The sequence below is a fragment of the Taudactylus pleione genome, unplaced genomic scaffold (assembly GCF_031769625.1).
Source record: "Taudactylus pleione unplaced genomic scaffold, aTauple2 ptg000627l, whole genome shotgun sequence".
Lineage (NCBI taxonomy): Eukaryota > Metazoa > Chordata > Amphibia > Anura > Myobatrachidae > Taudactylus > Taudactylus pleione.
Genome location: NW_028285029.1, coordinates 230,715 through 250,000, shown reverse-complemented (window position 1 = coordinate 250,000; position 19,286 = coordinate 230,715). Strand labels below are relative to the sequence as shown.

The 19,286-nt window shown below is 44.0% G+C and overlaps 1 protein-coding gene across 1 annotated transcript in view; it reads right to left on the bottom strand.

The window, feature by feature from the left end:
• The window catches only part of DDRGK1 (DDRGK domain containing 1), a 56,785-nt gene that overhangs the window by 32,214 nt on the left and 5,285 nt on the right, over positions 1-19,286 (bottom strand). Inside the window, exons 3-4 of the mRNA XM_088454664.1 lie at positions 2,637-2,749; positions 1,726-1,827 (exon numbers count right to left, since the gene is read on the bottom strand). Of these exons, the coding sequence (XP_088310790.1) occupies positions 1,726-1,827; positions 2,637-2,749 (215 nt within the window). The remainder of the gene's footprint in view (positions 1-1,725; positions 1,828-2,636; positions 2,750-19,286) is intronic.

Sequence of the window (19,286 nt, the reverse complement as noted above, 5' to 3'; positions counted from 1 at the left end):
CAGTGCAGCACACCACTAAAATAGCCTGCGGGTGCCGTTCCCCACCCATGGGTGCAGTGTCCCCGGGTGGGGGATACTGCGGTGAAAACTGCCAGTGAATGGATGCCGGGCGCATGCGCCCGACATCTATTTGCATAGATGGCAGCGAATGGGGGCAGCCCGGCACGTCCGTAAGTGCGGGCACGCCCCCAAGAGTGACGAAAAGGGGACGGGTCTTAAAGACACACACCCTTTTCCTCGGCCAAGGCCCTTTTGGATAATATATATGTATTATCTATGAGATATACAGTGTATAGTTACATGTCCTTTATGTAGAGGTGTTTTTCCCTATCTAGATTGGGCGATATAAACTGAGTGCAGTTACTATGGACAGCATGTAACCCTATCAGCATTTACTAGATGTCCTTGTACAAGGGATTTATTCAGCAACGGAGAATTGTCCCGCCCTGCACATAGTTATACAAAAAAAAAAAAACACCTTTTTGGGGTTACAGCACCTGCATAAGATTAACAAGGAGCAAAAACTGCGCACACACGGCGCGTCGGGGAGACAAACAGGTCTACTTTATACCCCACCTGCGGCAGACACTGAATGTTCTCGCTGTCACATACAAAACCGACCATCACCTTCTCTACAGGTAAAAAATACCTAAACCCTATTAACTCCTTCCATTTATAGCGAGGGAACAAAGATGGTTTCCGCAGCTGCAGCCCAGACAGGACAGAGCCACGGGCTGCGCACAACAGTGACTCACGCTGCTGCCACCTTCCCTCTCCGTACAACCGGCTTCTTCACAGAAGGTGGGCAGGGTGCGTGTTACCCCCCCCAATGCTGCGGCCACAGACACCTCCGCACAATTAAACACTGAACATTTCCAACAATGAATGAGACACACAGGACACAACCTTAATAGTCACCGGTGTGTAATGCGTAGAGACCACCTACATGCAACTAAAATAGATCAAGCTGTAATTACTAATCAGTGATTACAAATAGACTCCATGAGTAAGAAAGGAGAGTGGGGGGTTACCAGCCTCTTAAAAAAAAAAAAAAAAAAAAAAAAGTCACGTGTGGCCGTATTTAGTGCAAAGACCGACTACGGTGGGAGCTGAAACACTGAGCTGCCAAAAATATACTTACAAAAAGTTTGTGTATTAAGATTAAGGGGGGTATCCAATTAGCCCCGAACATTGTTTGGGCGCTAATGGATACCCGTGATCGTCGAAAAACGGGGATTTATCTACAAATATCCCCGTTTTTAGCTGTTTGCCTATCACACTGTTCATAAATAATTTAATTTGGTCCCAGACCACCAAGCACTGCCCTATCCTATTATTTTGGTCGAAGTAATAGGATAGTTCCCCTGAAAACACAAAAAGGACCCGCGATAAGCTTGCAGTCCTGTGCGTTTTCGCCAATTAGGTGGTGAAAAATCGCCAGTTACAGTGGATTAATTTTTCGTGACACGCTAGGTCCCGAAAAATATCCACGATAAGTGCCGGCGCCGGGCAGCACTTCGGAGCTAATTGGATAGCCCCGCCGCGATCAATTGGCAGCGCTACTTTAGTGCTGCTAACTGGATACCCCCCTAAGAGGTGAAATATAAAAATCTGTTTCCCCTTAATGCTCTGTATGGATATTCCTAGCACCCCAAGAGAATGTTCTTATACTGATGAAAAATATTAATTAATAGTAATTAATGGAAAAAAATAAAATAAAATTACCAGTTTTGCTTCTTCCATTTGGATCTGTTCCTCTTCTTTCCGTCTCTCTTCTTCACGTTTTACTTCCAGCTTCTTGCGTTCCTGTCGCTCGGCGTCCTCGGCCTGTCAGGAGGAAACATGAGCGCATGGTGGTTATAAATGTTTGCGCAGTACAGAAGCAGCAGTCTTGCTTTAGATGAGCACCAGAATCCGCCTCTGTAATACTTGCTGAGCCGTACAGACCATAAACAGCGTAATGCTTCAAAAGACAACACAGGCGCCACTAGGTAACAAGGTCACAGGGATATTTACTTATGTGGGAGACATTAATATATGAAAACGGAGATTTTGCTGCTAATATTTTACACCAGGAGGATACAAGACTGGAGTGTCTGATAGCTGTGATACAAAGTCTACAAATTAAAAGAAAAAGTAGGTTTTAAGAGCAAACCTGATGTTTCATGAAGGTTCCATATATTGAAAAAAAAATTAAACTGCACAATTGTATACGAACACATTGTTTTCTACTTGTGAGGGGAAACCAGCAATATATGCAGGCAAACAAGTCATATGCAGGCTAGCGACAGCTCTACTACACCAAATAATAAATACTGTAAACAGTCTTGAAGTTTATCAGCTGGTTATATAGCGCAAACATTCTGCATCGCTTTACAGATCGTATTCAGTCAGTCACATCAGTCCCTGTCCCAGTGGAAAGTGTGTGTGTGTGTGTGTATATATATATATATACATACACATACACACATATATATACACATACACACACACATACATATGCGATATAACAATTAAATGGCCCCTTTTATGACAAGAATAGTGCCCAGCAATTCACTCGGTGCCAATGACATCACTAAAGCACTTTGTGTTGCACCATATGAGCCCGCCATATGGTCGTGGTAATTTTTCCCTACCTCACGTTGGGCTTTTCTCGCTTGCTTCTCTTCCAACTTTTTCTGTTTCTTGGCTCCAATTTTTCCGGGCGCCTGAATCTCTGGAGAATCTTCCTCATCATCCTCCTCTACCACTGTTGAAGAAAGACAAATCAAGTAAGAAAGATATGGACCCCAGCCTGCATCTTTTTATACAGTGAAGTAGTTCAGTGTGCAATGCATAAATTCCTCTTACGCGTTTCCCCGCCACAATAGGTGGTTTCATCAGAGAAACATTCCAGTTATTGCCTTTTCATTTTAATAAAATTTCCATATTTGCTTTGTCTATTTATGCAGTGGTTTACTAGGATTGTATAGTGATGATTTTAGAATAAATTTAGACGTTTATCTGATACAGCCAGTATTTAGTATTAATAGTATTGAGTATTATTGTTAAGCAGGGCTATTTTTCTGGAAAAATAGGTACAGGAACTGGCGTGGAGCTATAAATAAAAAAATATATATAAATATTATAATAATAACGTGGGAAAATTCTGTTCAAGTGAAAAGGCTACAATGTGGATCATACAATCTCAGAGGAGATAACAAGATCCTTGGGCTATCACCGCATCTTCTCTTACTAATACATATTGAACTATAAAAGGAATAAACTGAGATTATTCGTCATCCAAAGACTATAAACTATTGCTAGCGCCCCTTCCTATATATTTGGTGCGTGTTTTATCTAAATCCTTCTAACGGGATTTTATGAAGGGAGCATTTTGTGAACTTATTAAGCATTGCTATTATTTTTAATATATATTTTACACTTGGAGCGCAAGTAGAAGGCATTTTTTATTTATATATATATATATATATATATATATATATATATTTTTTTTTTTTTTTTTTTTGGCTTATAAAAGAAGGCACTCATGAAGGGTCTTTAAAATATCTTATGGAAAATACATTTTGGCCCAGGACACTACATTACAGTTAATTGAGAGGTTCAGTAACAGAGTCCCTGCTGAAAAATGGCACTAAGTATTATTAGTGTATTAGTATTCGTAGTAGTAGTATTACAATTAGTAGATATAGTGGTAGTAATATTGAGTATTAGTACTGAGTGTTAATCAATAATATTACGGTAGTTTTGAGATTCAAGGCTTGTGCTACTAAATAATATATTTTCTAACTATAAAGTAACCTGGAATTAATACATTTTATTATTACAAGTTTCTAAGATGGATGATGAAATAAAATGTTACGTTCAGACATAGCGGCATGGTTTTATTTAGATACAGGTTGAGTCTCCCATATCCAAATATTCCGAAATACGGAACTTTTTTAGCTTGACTGAGAAAATGAAACCTTTGATTTTTGATGGTTCAATGTACACAAACTTTGTATAAGGCACAAATTATTAAAAATATTGTATAAAATAACCTTCAGGCTGTGTGTATAGGGTGTGTATGAAACATAAATGTATTTCATGTATGTACACAAACTTTGTTTGACCCACAAAATTATTGAAAATATTGTATACAATTACCTGCAGGCTGTGTGTATAAGGTGTATATAACACATAAGTGCATTCTGTGTGTATATTGGGGTCCCATTCCCAAGATATTTCATTATATTATACAAGTATTCCAAAATACGGAATATTCCGTTATCCAAAATACCCCTTGTCCCAAGCATTTTGGATATTGGAGACTCAACCTGTATGTCCAATATGCATGGTTCTTAAAAATCCACAAATATTCAGTATACGTTACATTCAACACACTAAAGAAAAAAATTATATTATCCACATTAAGCCAGGGCAGACTTCTGAGAACACTTAGAAATCAAAAATCGCAATAAATGTCCTTGGATGAAAGATGAACAGAAGCAGCAAATCCGTTCCACACAAAATCGGCCTCGTTTGAGGAACTTTAAAAAGAGAATACAATTATGTAAATTAGCGAGTGTTCTTATAAACTATTACTTTTTAACTATATTTTCTGCAAAATATTTTGAGAAAATAGAAAGTTGATAAGAGCATATTATTAATCCTCACAAGTTCTCTATTTCCAGTGCCTTATTGCCTGTACACAGCGCAGGCAGGGGTTTTAAGGGGGCGGGGGAACAATATTTATGAGAAAATAGATAACTAGTCAGTAGAACTACTATCATCACTAAGACAAAGTAGAGACCGACTTTTATATCCTAAAGCAATATCGCCAAGGGTTGTCAACGGGGTTGAGTATGGGTTGCCTGCAGTCGGGATCCCGGCGGTTAGAATCCCGAAGCCGGGATGCCGACAGGGGTAACTTACTTACACTTGTTGGTCGGTATGCTAACCCTCCCCCTTTCCCTACCCTAACCCTCCTTTCCTGGTGCCTGAACCTAATCCACCCCCCCCCCACCTCCTCGCAAACTAAACCTAACCCTCCCCCTTAGAGCTAAACCCTAACCTCCCCCTCTAGTGCCTGAACCTAACCCTGCACCCCAACCTTACCACCCGATACTTACCTTTGGGATGCAGACGGCCGGTATTCTGGAGCCGGGATCCCGACACCAGTATTTACACTGTCGGCATCCCGTCAGCCGAGATGCTGACCACATCCGTTATCAACGTTCCCTATGTAATTGATAGGTTACATCTATATATTAATAGCAGGAAGACGACTTTTATGAGTGACATTTTTACGATGCAGTTGTCTGAGCAGGGCACATATGTACCAAATTAAAGGTCTTGGTCCGTAGTTTTGTAGAATCTTTGTTTCAAAGTTATGCGGCAAAACATCTGTCCACCTTTTACAGTGCATTACCATTGTGCACTGGAAAATGTGGGAGTTGGTGAACTCTCCCTGTGCACCTGCTGGGTAACCTGGAACATGTGACCTGCTGGGAAGTCTGGAAACTGCGACAGTTATTTGCAGCCACATATAACAGTGACTGCTGTGTTATTTCAATAATCACTTCACCTGGCATGGTTTACACCAAAAACAAAAATGGCAGCTGCTCAATCAATCCAGCAGTACTAATCAGGTGCATAAAAGGGAGGGGTCATACTAAGTAGAGAAAGGAGGGGGACTTAACCCCCTATTGTACCTCAGCACACTGAATAATACCTGCAACAATATATGAAGACTATATGGTCATAGAAATTCAGAGCTATTAGTTGCATGCATTTGCAAACACATGGGAGGCTGCTGGGCCACGTCACGGCTTCTCTGTTACCAGCAGTCCCTAACACTAAGGGGTTCACGTCCGGGGCGCAGTGCACCCCAAAAAACGTCCAGCCCAGGACCCCCCCAGGGCATCACACGAAAATGGAAAAAGAGTGACAGTGCAGTGCAAAGTATAGCTGTGTGTGAGTAATCATTAAGTGTGGAATGAGAGGTTAAAATATATGTGAAAAAATACATGAATAATAAACAAACATAAAAGGTGATGTGAAAAGCAACTATGTGTATTAAGTGGTGATGCCCTGAGGAGGCCCAGCCAGACCAGTCCCGGGGCCCTACGCCCAAACGCTCACCCCAAATGTAAAATATCCCAATTATAAGGCCTCATGATAAAGGCACATATATAATTTTGTCAAATGTAAGGCCTCATGATAAAGGCACATACATAAATGCATCCAAATTGAGAGCCAGCTTACCTGGGAGTCACCCCTGGGAACTCCAACTAGCACAACTAGAACCAGCATGCCCTACTAATGCTGACTCCTTCATGCAACTCATAACAAACAAACAAAAATGGCAGCTGCTCAATCAATCTAGCAGTACTAATCAGGTCCATGAAAGGGAGGGGTCATACTAAGTAGAGAAAGGAGGGGGATTTAACCCCCTATTGTACCTCAGCACACTGAATAATACCTGCAACAATATATGAAGACTATATGGTCATAGAAATTCAGAGCTATTAGTTGCATGCATTTGCAAACACATGGGAGGCTGCTGGGCCACGTCACGGCTTCTGTTACCAGCAGTCCCTATGGTTTACACCAAACATTCCAAGATGCCGGCCTTGAGGACGTCAACGTGGTGGAACCCTTACAGCTCGCCCAGAGCACGCAGTTCAAAGATCTTAAACAACGTATAAAACAAGATCAACTGATACGCTACTTACAATGGAAATGACATTCGCCACAATACTACTATTTGGGTCCTATGGACATGCAGTGTGTAAACTGTGGTGCCCTACACTTCTTGGTAGAGGAGAGTAACGGTCATTTTTCAGATTGCCGTCACAATGGAAAGGTTTTGTTGCTCCATGTGGTTGATCCACCATATTTAGCAGAATTTCTTATGACAAATACCCTCAAATTACTGACTCATTATCTCCATATTATCTCCAGTAACTAACATCCATAATATCCTCCATAACGAAGGTGGTTACCGCCGGGATTCCCTAGTATTGATAAATACAGTTGTTAACCAAAAAAAGAAATAGCTGCCAATCACAGGAAACACGTACACTTTAGAATAGAACTACTGGCTACTGTAGGAGTAAAGTTTTACAATTATACAAGGTTCTACAGAGCCCTATAACACTATGTTGGGCAGGTCAGCCGCATGAGGGAACGTAAGAGGAGCAGCCAGGATGGGGAAAACCAGATTCAATCTAGTTGAAAAATATTCTAGTGTAATTGAAAACACTGTCCCACAAAATGAAAATAATAAAAGGCTGAAGTGTGATTATAATCTGTGTTGTTTCACAAGTTGTAGCTAAGGAGATGAGCTGCACGAACCAACAGACTTCTCACATGTGGTAGGACTGAGATGGCACAAAAGCCACCCACGCTCAGACTTGTGCCTCATAAATATTTTGATGCTCGGATAGAGCCAGCACCCAGCTCAGGGCATAAAGGGACAGACAGAATGCAAGTATCACTACAGCCCCCAGCTCAGGGCATACAGGGACAGACAGAATGCAGGCATCACTACAGCCCCCAGCTCAGGGCATACAGGGACAGACAGAATGCAGATATCACTACAGCCCCCAGCTCAGGGCATACAGGGACAGACAGAATGCAGATATCACTACAGCCCCCAGCTCAGGGCATAAAGGGACAGACAGAATGCAGGTAACACTACAGCCCCCAGCTCAGGGCATAAAGGGACAGACAGAATGCAGATATCACTACAGCCCCCAGCTCAGGGCATAAAGGGACAGACAGAATGCAGGTAACACTACAGCCCCCAGCTCAGGGCATACAGGGACAGACAGAATGCAGGTAACACTACAGCCCCCAGCTCAGGGCATACAGGGACAGACAGAAAGCAGGCATCACTACAGCCCCCAGCTCAGGGCATACAGGGACAGACAGAATGCAGGTAACACTACAGCCCCCAGCTCAGGGCATAAAGGGACAGACAGAATGCAGGTATCACTACAGCCCCCAGCTCAGGGCATACAGGGACAGACATAATGCAGGTAACACTACAGCCCCCAGCTCAGGGCATACAGGGACAGACAGAAAGCAGGCATCACTACAGCCCCCAGCTCAGGGCATACAGGGACAGACAGAATGCAGGTATCACTACAGCCCCCAGCACAGAGCATAAAGGGACAGACAGAATGCAGATATCACTACAGCCCCCAGCTCAGGGCATACAGGGACAGACAGAATGCAGGTAACACTACAGCCCCCAGCTCAGGGCATAAAGGGACAGACAGAATGCAAGTATCACTACAGCCCCCAGCTCAGGGCATAAAGGGACAGACAGAAAGCAGGCATCACTACAGCCCCCAGCTCAGGGCATACAGGGACAGACAGAAAGCAGGTATCACTACAGCCCCCAGCTCAGGGCATAAAGGGACAGACAGAATGCAAGTATCACTACAGCCCCCAGCTCAGGGCATAAAGGGACAGACAGAATGCAAGTATCACTACAGCCCCCAGCTCAGGGCATAAAGGGACAGACAGAATGCAGGAAACAGAGACTGGATTTTGAACGAAATTTTAGCGCTAGTGTCCGACTCGTCTGTGGCTTACAATTAATTGGTGTGCCTACTCTGTACTATACAAATAGAGCACTCACCGCCTCATAGAGAGCAGGCAACTCCGACCCGCCAAGCCCCGCCCACTAGCAACTAACAACCCGTGCAGTTCCTCTTTCCGGCCTTTCTGCTCTGGTGCTTCTAGCATACACAGCTGATCAGCCGATGCACCACAGCAGAGAACGACACCCCAGAGGAACTGCACGGGTTGTGACAAGTGCAGGGTGCTAGAAAAAAAATTAAATATATATATATTTTCATTCTATCATTCTAGCACCCTGCATCTGTTAAAAACCCTTACAGTTCCTCTTTCCGGCCCAGGGTATGTATCTATGTATCACACACACACACGGTCATCTGACTGCGACTTTGTGCAAATGTCGCTATAAACTCCTTCCTTTGAGCACATCCGTGCAGTCAAATATACAAGGACTGAGACGCCCACATTCAGCGCCCCCGTGGTGTCATACCGGGCTGGTGCATCGGTTGCGCCGTCGAACCTTGTTCCAGCCCTATGGCAGTTGCAGTGTCTCCGTCTGACCACGGACTCCTGTGCCTGCGGCCACGCGTAACGCCCCCGATAGCACCGACGCGCCTGCGACACGGCCACTGAACGGATCATTTTTGCGTGCACTACTAGCCACGCCCCCAAACACAGCGCAGGAACGCCCATCAGTTTTCAACAACATTCCAGATACCGTCTGCCTCAATGACAACAGCGACTTTGTGCGCACACTGCGTAACCGTGCGCCGTACAAGTTACAAGAAATTTTCTCGCATGCGCAGCTGAAAAAGAAATCACTCAACTATGGGAACATCGTCATTGCGAGCGAATCGTGTGCGTCTCTGAATCAGCCTTACAGGGTCTTCTCCCTCACCGTCCAACATCGTTGTCGGTCATTGGCTTATGCCAGGGGTGTCAAACTCGTGGCCGGCCAGCCAGCTGCTGTGGGACTACATAACCCAGTGTGCCCGGTCATAGTTTTAGCATGCCCTAATAGCAAAACTGTGGCAGTGCATGCTGGAATGTGTAGTTCTACTGCAGCTGGAGGGAAGCAGAGTTTAAACACCACCGGCTCATGCAGTGCTCACAAGACTTTGACGTTGCAGAAAATACCATTACTTTGCTTATTTCTCCTGGCGCAGCAGATAAAGTCTATCCCACAAGAGGCAATTTTTTTTTTTTTTATTATTATTATAAAATATGAAACTTTATTATCAATCTTACATCAATATCTAGTTTTATATTTTGTTGATTTTAAAATCAACGGGTAAATGGGTCTATTTAATGAACAGTGATAGCCCATTTTTCCCCAGAGAAACGGGTTACCACGGCTTCATGCAAGTTATCAATAGGGTACTGGAGAGTAAATCACTAATAAAGGGGAACCTCTATAGACCCATCTCTGTTCTACTTAGCTCAAAATAAGCCGTCAGTCATTAGTCATTTGTATGCATGCCAGCCAGGAGGTGAAATGAAGGCAACTCGCCTGCGCTTCCAATCACTCTGTTCACTCTTGGATTAGTTGCAACATGTTATACCACTCACAATGACTGTAATTTAGTATAGAGACAAAGAAACTAGCACTACACATGCGTCAGATTTCGGCTTGTCAATTTCAAAATAACATTCAACATAATACATTGTCACTAGATAGTTAGTTTTTACTCGGTATAATACTGCCATCTCCTAGCATGTAAAGTGTTAACATTTTATTATAAGGGCATGAAAAACCTCGACCATGATACATAATGTAACATGTGTTATGAATACACAATAGCTTTCTATATTCCCCTTATACACCTCATCTTACTATAATAAGTTCTGTTCATACAGAAAAACTTCTCCTGCAAAGACAAATTCTTAGGCCGGAATTCAATTCTTTCCAGCCCCTATCGCGCCCGACGGTGCTATTCAATTCTTGCTCCTGTCGGGCACAATGAGCTGCCAGCGCTACATTTCAGCTCGCAGCCCCTGTGGGGCGAGAGCTGAAATGTGCGAAAAGTGACATCTTTGGGTGCCCAAACATCACTTTTCACGATCGCGCCCAGCACTTTGGTCGGGTTTAGCTGCTTTACGCGGCTAAACCTGACCTCTATGGGCGCGATCAGTCCGAAAATCTTGAACAATTGCATAGCGGCCCGCGATCTCCTGTCACTTTAGACGGGAGATGCGGGCCGCAAAAACAATTGAATTCCGCCCTTAGTTGAAATCTGTCATATAACGTCTTTGTTTGAATTATTAAAATTGAACACGCAGGCAAAACAAAATGGTGTTTATCATCGGTGACGTCTCATATAGTCCCTTTCATTCCTGATGTTTATCATGTCCTAATGGAATAGAGATAGCGATCTTTCTAAATTTACATTTTTAAAACTGCAGTAAGCGTATCCTTAAGGGCATATTCAATTAGGTGCGAAAAGTCCCGTACTTTTCGCATGCCGGACTTTATGCCAACATCGCTGGTTTTCCCTGCAGAAAAGTGTCGCGTTTATCCTCGTATTCAATTGCAAATCAGCGAAAGCGGAACCCGGCGAATTCGAAAACCAGCGAAAACTGCTGTCAGATTTGGGGAAAATCAGCCTGACACCCCCCAAAAGATGCTCTGACATTGGGGATCACTATAGATACCCCCCGAATAGCCCTACTGAAGGTATTTGGGGTACTTAAATGATCTCAACAGCTGCTAATTAGAGTCTTTGCACAAGTGGTGAAGAATAGCAGTTACCAGATTTTTTGCCAGAAAGTAAGTAGTCCCAGAAAATTTGGGGTACATGATAATGGGCGCTAGCATAATTTGAAGTTGCTAAAATGCAGTTTTTAAAAAAAAACTTAAAAATCCACCTGCCGCAAACACCTGCAAACTTAAATACACCTGGGGCATACTTGGGGACCCCCCCTGGAGTCTATTTCGCGAGTTTTTAAGTTTGTCCCCCAACATGAAAGTACTTTTTTGTGGTGTTCTTAAGTTGTTTTTTTTTACTTTTTTTGACACAGTTTACCTTTGGGGGCCTGTCCCAAGGGTACAGGTTGGTTTCCGCATGTTTGCACCCCAAATCTACACGTTTTTCCGCCAGCGTTCATAGGCGAGTCTTTTTCTCCTATTCCAATGCATTGACTTTCCGCACCGGCAAAAAGTCTTTGGAATGGACTACAGGGATAAGTTTTCACCTGGCGAAATGACGTCCCCAGGAAAAATGGCTCATCGCGGCTAATTAAATATAGTTTTGGTTGAAACCAGAAGGATGCAGCTAATGGGCTGTTCAGCATCCAAACTCAGTTTGCGGGTGTGCCGTACCAAGGAACAGCCCGATTGGTGGAATTCCCCTCTGAGATTCTGCTGTTATTTCATGCGCATTCGTGACCTTACCGTCTTTCGCAGGTGCAGTACAGCCCTCAAGGAAAGAAAAATGGCTGCAGGATTCACAGCCAGCTATACGCTGACCGATGAGGGTAAAACACGGTCATGGAGGTGGGTTTTTTTCGCACCATCTCCCTGGACGGCTGCGATAAGCCGCGATGCCGAATGTGTCTTAGGGCAGAGAAAACAGAAATTTTAATAAACAGACTCTACGTTATCTACAATCTAAGTAGCTTGAATAGATTGTGTTACATTTCATTTCTCTCCTGCAGTAAGTTTTGCTTACCCTGCACATTACAAAGGGTCACTCTCTTTAAAGAAGTGATTCCCAACCAGTATAAACCATTCACAGGCCAGAAATCCAGGCTGGATGTAACGCAACAATGTACCACAGGGAAAACCACTTCATACCAGTTCAATATGAAGTATGGTTTTACACCTCTGTCCCTGAAGCTTTCAGATACATTAATGGTTGCTTTTGGCGCTGTTTAGTTGTTTTAATGACCCATGTTAAGCACGTTATTTAAATTAAAGAAGCTTTGGATGAAAACCTGCTGCAGAATATATTGCTGCTAACCGAAAAGTCAATGGGGCAACTTCTGGAAGATTTGAGTCAATGTTTATTTCTTTTGATTACGTAGATAGGAAAATGTAACGCTCCATTCGCCCATACTGAAAGGGCAGACCTAGAACTTTCACATCTAGGAGGAATAATCCAGTCACTTCTCCCGGCATCTCCATGAGAACCCTGAAAATAAACTCGTTGCCCACCCGACGGAGAGGAAACCGCGTCTGTGCAACTCAATCAGCTCTGCCACGTCTCACTTTCTATATATTAGTCGCCGAAAGCTCTGCGTCTACACGGGAAGGGAAGCGCACGCAGAGATTACTAGTCATCGCTGTTCATCGCCGCCTATCAATTAATAAGTTCATATAAATGAAAACCATTATTCCACAACGCCCCCCACACAAGACGGAGTAAGTCAATCGTTAAACCTCTGCCAATCTGCGGAGTAACCGACTGCGGAAGAAATCTATTGCAGATGGCATAATGCACTCCGTATTGTACAGGGGTTGGGTACAGGATGCCGGCGTTTGGGATCCCAGCAGTCAAAATCTGAAGGTCGGCATCTTGACAGGTTTAGGATACAGACACCTGTCAGATAGGTATCCTAACCCTCTCCCTATTCCTAGCCCTAAACCTCCTTCCCTGGTGCCTAAACCTATCCCCCCCCCAGTGCCTAAACCTAACCACACACTCCACCAAAACCTAACCCTCCCCTAACTAATTACCTTCAGGGTGCAGTGCCAGCATTCTAAGCATTGGCATCCCGATTTTATCCCCTGTTCAGATGTGCCCACAAGCAACTATCTAAAATCACACCAAATAGCCTCATTTGGCGCAACACGGACTTTGTGACTTAGCCGCGCCATGCGACTTTTTTGTGAAGTCATCCGCTACTTTATACACATTGCATTGTTACAAATAAAAATAAATAAATAATGCTCGGATACATCAAGAACCCAGATCATTATTTACAGGTATTTAGATCTATATTAAACATCAATTGTGTATTATATGATCCTTGGTGTAATGACTGGGGTTTAAAACAATCTGTCAGTAAAAGTTTAGGGTTAGGTGTGCTGGAGAATGTACAGGCTAAGGGCCGGATTCAGAGTTGGGAATAGAGTGATAGCGTTCCCGCTAGGCTGTTTTAGCAGCCTGCGGGTGCCGTCTTCACCCACAGGTCGCAGTGGGGAAATGTGCGGTGACCCAGTCACCGCCGGTGAATAGACGCCGGACGCATGCGCCCGGCATCTATTCTCCCTGTCAGTAGCGCTTGGGGGCTGTCCGGCGTGTCCGTAAGTGCCAGGCACGCCCCCAAGAGTGACGAAAGATTGCAACGCGTCTTATAGACACGCCCCCTTCTCTAGCTGCGGCGCCCTGCCTGTCGCCGGAGCTAGAGTGAACACTAAGTGAGATATCTCTCTCAACTGTGAACAAACCATGTTGCAATTGCAAGGGGTGTAAATACATACTTTTACATGTGGGGTAAATACTGGCTGCTTTTGCATGTAGCCCACAAATACTGCACAGCTTTATTATTACTCTACAATTTAGATGTCAGTTTGGAAACACTCCTCCCAAATCTAAATCTCTCTGCACATTTTAAATCTGCCCCACCTGCAGTGCAGCATGGTGTCACCAAGATCATCAGCTGAGAGAGATCTCTCACTCTATTCCCAACTCTGAATCAGGCCCATAGTACACTTGGGGAGCTATTATGGAGGGACAGCAGGTGGCGCTGCATCACACGTGGTCACTTTATATTCTCTCTCTATTGTATATTGTTTTGTTTTTGATTTTTTTTTTTATCCTTGATACATTTCATCCCACAATCTTAATGGGCACATTGTGCAACAAGAACATCACCACCAGCATTTGGTTGGTTATATAAAAGATTTGTTCGACCTTCTCTGTTCGCCGTGTCCAGTGCAACCGAGCTTTGCGCCGAGTGTCTTTTTTGCTGGAACATGCGTGCCAGTCACCACACGATGCGACAAAATCGCACTGAATTATTTCATACGCGACACTTGTATATCTATGTGTGACAGTCTAAACCTATAGGCGATGCGCTGTGATGCAGCGGCCGCGGCTTTGTTCACGCTGTACAGATTCAGATACACGGATATACTAGCGTCTCGTATCAAATTAATCAGTGCAGTCTCGTCAAGCGATTTGTCACATTGCGCATGAGCGAAAGACGCGAGATCGCTCGGCGCAGCTAGGTGTAAGAGGACGCATCAGTATATCCTGACTGTATCTACAGGGGACCTCAGAGATATCTGCTTCATTCACAAAAGCAGCTCCCATAAGATCATCAGGGCTGCATCAATCCCGAATTAGCAGATTTCTCCAGGACATAGATCCCACCCCGGTGACATCAGCGCGTGCGCAGTAGTGCAGGTGGGGCCAAAACAGGACATAAAGTGATCGCATAGGCGATCATATCACGCAAGGAGGGAACCAGCGGACATCCGCTCGGCTCAGAATCTCACAAGGATTTGCAAAAATGCGTAAATTCGCTACCGTGCATGCGCAGTATGCTAAAACTCGCTATTTGCGGCAATAAACGGGGCTTTGTCAGACTTAGAATCAGCACCCATGCGCCAGTAGTTCTAGAATATCATTTTACCAATATCCTACTATAATACACAAGTAACATGAAAACTCCTGTAATTAATAGGAGAGCTCTGATGTAATCACTTGGGAGTCGATTATCCTGTGGCACTATATATGGTCGTAGCACTTGTCTGTAACGACAGCTAATAGTCCCATCGCTTACACTAAGGGGAATATATTATCCCATATATTTAATCAGGGAGACAATTGATATGATTGGGAACACTGCGTGATGCAATTATGATTTTCTGGGCAATATAATTCATGAAGCCATTAATGCTGTAACTTCAGAGCGGAAAATCCTCGGGGTTGGCGATAATTAGCGTTTGCTCATTACGTTGGATGACACAGTTTATCCGGTTTCCCACCACAAACCTATAACTGCTTTTGAGCAGAGCTCGACAAATCCCAGGAGCCAGGTCACCATGGCTACCAGATGTTGCTGCCTGGCTACCAGATTTTGCAGTGAGGGAGGAAGCAGATCCTCATCAGCTCTGGCAGAGATTTGTGCCTATAGTATTGCGGTGTTCATGTCATGGACAGGAGTGCATGTGCTGAGTGTCGCCTGCGGTGACTGCTGTGCCTGTGTCCGTCCCAGCCTGAGCTGACGACTCCTCTCCATCCTGCCCTGCTCTGATCCCTGCTGTCTATCCCAGTCTACGCTGATCCTCCTGTACATTCCCGGCTGTCTCCTATCTCCGGCTACATAGAGCTCTCTGGTAGTAGGGTCTATGCGTGGCCAGGGATTGCGGAGTGGCTTCAGAGGGATAGTGGTGTGACCATGAGGGGAGGGGGATTTTATTGTACTTTCTGGCTCCTACACTTTCATCCTGGCTCCTAGATTTTAGAAAAATTTGTCAAGCCCTGCTTTTGAGCATTTTACAATGGACTGTGGTGCCACAATACTGTATATCCTGCATAACAAGTTATAATATACGCGTTCCTATGGTTAGAATTAAAGGTTGCCACCTCAGTTTAAATGAATCATAAAACCTTGCTCACAGCACTATAGACGATCAACTCCATCAAACATGACAGGTTTCTGGATATCGTATGTTCCTTTCTCGCGGGCAGAATACTTTGCATTACATACGATCCTCAAACGCAGTATCACGAAAAATTAGGGCTCATCAGAGCGGTTGAATTGGGCAGGGCGTGGCGCCCGCTAAAACAGCCTAGCGGGAACTCCAAGTATGTCTTCTGGGATCCAATGTTAGCGATCTGAAGTTTTCGTCCAAATCTGTCCAGTGGAAGAATCAGAACAGGCTCCCCGTGTCAAAATTCTGCCCAGTGTACACCAATGGGAGATCCGACCGGATCCCTAACCCCCCCCTAAAACCTGACTAGGATCCAACTGGACCACCTTGCGTTAAAAAGACAAAATCAGGGTGGCTTCTGCCTTTTAAATTATTGCTGCTTTAAAACTATGGGTTAAATCGCTAAAATCAACCCAGTTGCTGCAAGTCACAGGCTATTACAAAACTGCCCATAAACTTTGTTTAATATATAAGTGACACCACAATCATTCTCAGTAAGTAATGCAGGAGCCTCACATCCCCTCTATGTGCCATCGGAGGACCCTGCTCCCTCCACCATCCAAAACAAAGCCAGTGTTTTCCTCCAGTGCTCTCATTATGCCCTATCACACGCCAACCGGTCCTCACTAACAATGCTACGAGTGCACAGGATACTGCCTCCCACCCTGAAATACTTTGTGCTGCTGTGAACATACTGAGGATCCAATTGGCTGAACCAGAAGATGAAGACCATACAATAAAGTGCTCAGAACCGAGCGCATCAATAGGCAACATGATAAGCCCCAAGGGCTGGATGTGTGGGCTCTGACCTTCAAGTGGGCCACACATTACCCTTAATCACAGTAATACATTAAAACAATAAATGTCATTAAAGAACGATGCACCACTGCGTGATTACACGTCAGAAGGCAAATTAATGCAAGATAAACAAGTACTACAAGCTATAACAAACAAACTGACGGTGCAATGTGACTTCTGCGGCCCCGGATTTCCCAGCAGCTTTTCCTATCTCAGGATAAGGCTGTAACAGGCACAGTGCAGGTCTGCATATAGATTGCTGTGGGCTTCCTATACTGTGGGGGAGATGTATCAAACCTTCTGGAGAGAGACAAAGAACCTACCAGCTTCTAATTGTCATTTTTCAAACACAGAATGTAGAGTGACAGTTAGAATCTGATTGGCTGACACTTTATTCCTCTCCAAAGTTTGATACATCTCCGCCACAGTATAAGAAGCCCACTGCATCAAACCTTGGAGAGAAATAAATTAGCAACCAATCAGATTCTAGCTGTCATGTTACAGGCTGTGTTTGAAAAATGACAGAAGCCGATTGGTTGGTACGTTATGTCTCTCCAAGGTTTGATACACTTCCTCCTGTATATAGTGGGGAGATAGTTATACAAGGCAGCCATGTGGTTTCCCTGGGGCGACTCATCCCAGCCATAATATGACATATTGCATTCACAATGGCAACTTTGTGATTGTCCTGAGGCTTGCACTTTATTGCGTAACCCTATCTGGAAGGGAGTGCTGGGACTTGTAGTTCCATAACATCTGGAGAACCCCAGGTTGCAAGAGACATTTGTTTTTATATAGAAACCTCTCCTTATGTAAAGTCCAAAAGAGATTCCAGAACAAATCTACCATTACAATAAGGAAGGGCAAATGGGTTTCATTTTATTCTGCAGAGAGAACTATTGTATCGTCTATAAAGACAAATGATTAAACCACCAGCACTAGAGTCCTAAGTAACAGCGCCACCAAGAGGCCAAGTTACTATGAACAAGCAGATTAATACTGGTAGGGCCTACAAAATAACTATCATTTAAGCAAAATCACCTGGCACGTGGGATATTTAATCAATCAAGAAAATATACAGAAAACAAATAATTCATTATACTTTAACAATGATGACCACAATGAATAAAAATGATGTATGTAATCAAAGTTACTTATAGCTGCAAACACACACGATTTTTTGACCGATAATCGTTAAACGATATCGTTTAACGATAATCGTTTGAAAAAATCGTTCACTTTCTGAGTCAAACGATGAACGAGTATTGTTCATGCGCATTCACGCTTGTAGTTTGTAGTTCAGTCAGACTTGTCAACTCAACGATTTTCATCAAGTTAATATGCAAAAATCGTTTGTAGTTCATAAAAATCGTTCATTACATTTAAATGAACATAGTAAATGAACAACTTTAGTAAACGATTTTGGTTAATTTTTTCAAGGGAGAAAATCGTTTACTAAAATCGTTCATTAACTCAATCGTTGTGTGTGTATGCACCTTACACTTTCTTAGCCCGGTTTTATTAGTTAGCACAATCCCTTCTTAAAACATCCAGTGTCAGGATAGCCTGTACCACACGGCTAACACACTTCTGCCCCATTATGAAATTGACTGTGCCCATATTGCGTTCTGACCCCTTAGGCAGCGAGTGCCAGCGATATAGTACATCTAGGCTACACCGCCATTCCAACCCGCTGCATTCGCCGTGCAGGTGGCGAGTTGCACCCCTTCCGTTAGGAGCCCTGGCATTGCTGTGAAAGTAATCCCAGCGCTCATTACGATTCCCCAGCCACTAGATGCTTCTTGGAAAGGAAGGTAAAATAAAGTAGCATATACAACGCCAACAGCAAAGCAGAGATGGGGAGTGATAGGATAAGCCCCCTGTGGCCTCGTAGAGCCAGCGAATAGTAAAATAACCAGCACATCCTCTAGCCCCATCTGGTTCCATGGAGTTACAGAGCAATTTAATAGCACCAAGCCTAAAGCTGGGCGGCCTACCTGCCCCATCTCCCCGGTTGTGGTGGAGGATGGCACAAACAGACTGCAGAGGCGAGGTTAGAGATATTGCATACACCACCAGCCCAGCAATGCAGTGATGGGGGCCCAGGTGTGGACTTCAGGACAAATGATTGTGCCACCTGACCACCCACTCAGGCACCAGGATAAGGGTAGACAGGTGTAATACACAGGACCCTTAGGCACAACTGGGAAAGGTACAATTTGTTTATTTAATTTTTCACAGCACTGAATTCAGTTGCTGGAAAGTGGTATCACAATTAAAGCAGGGTACGCACTTGGACAATCTGGCAATGTTG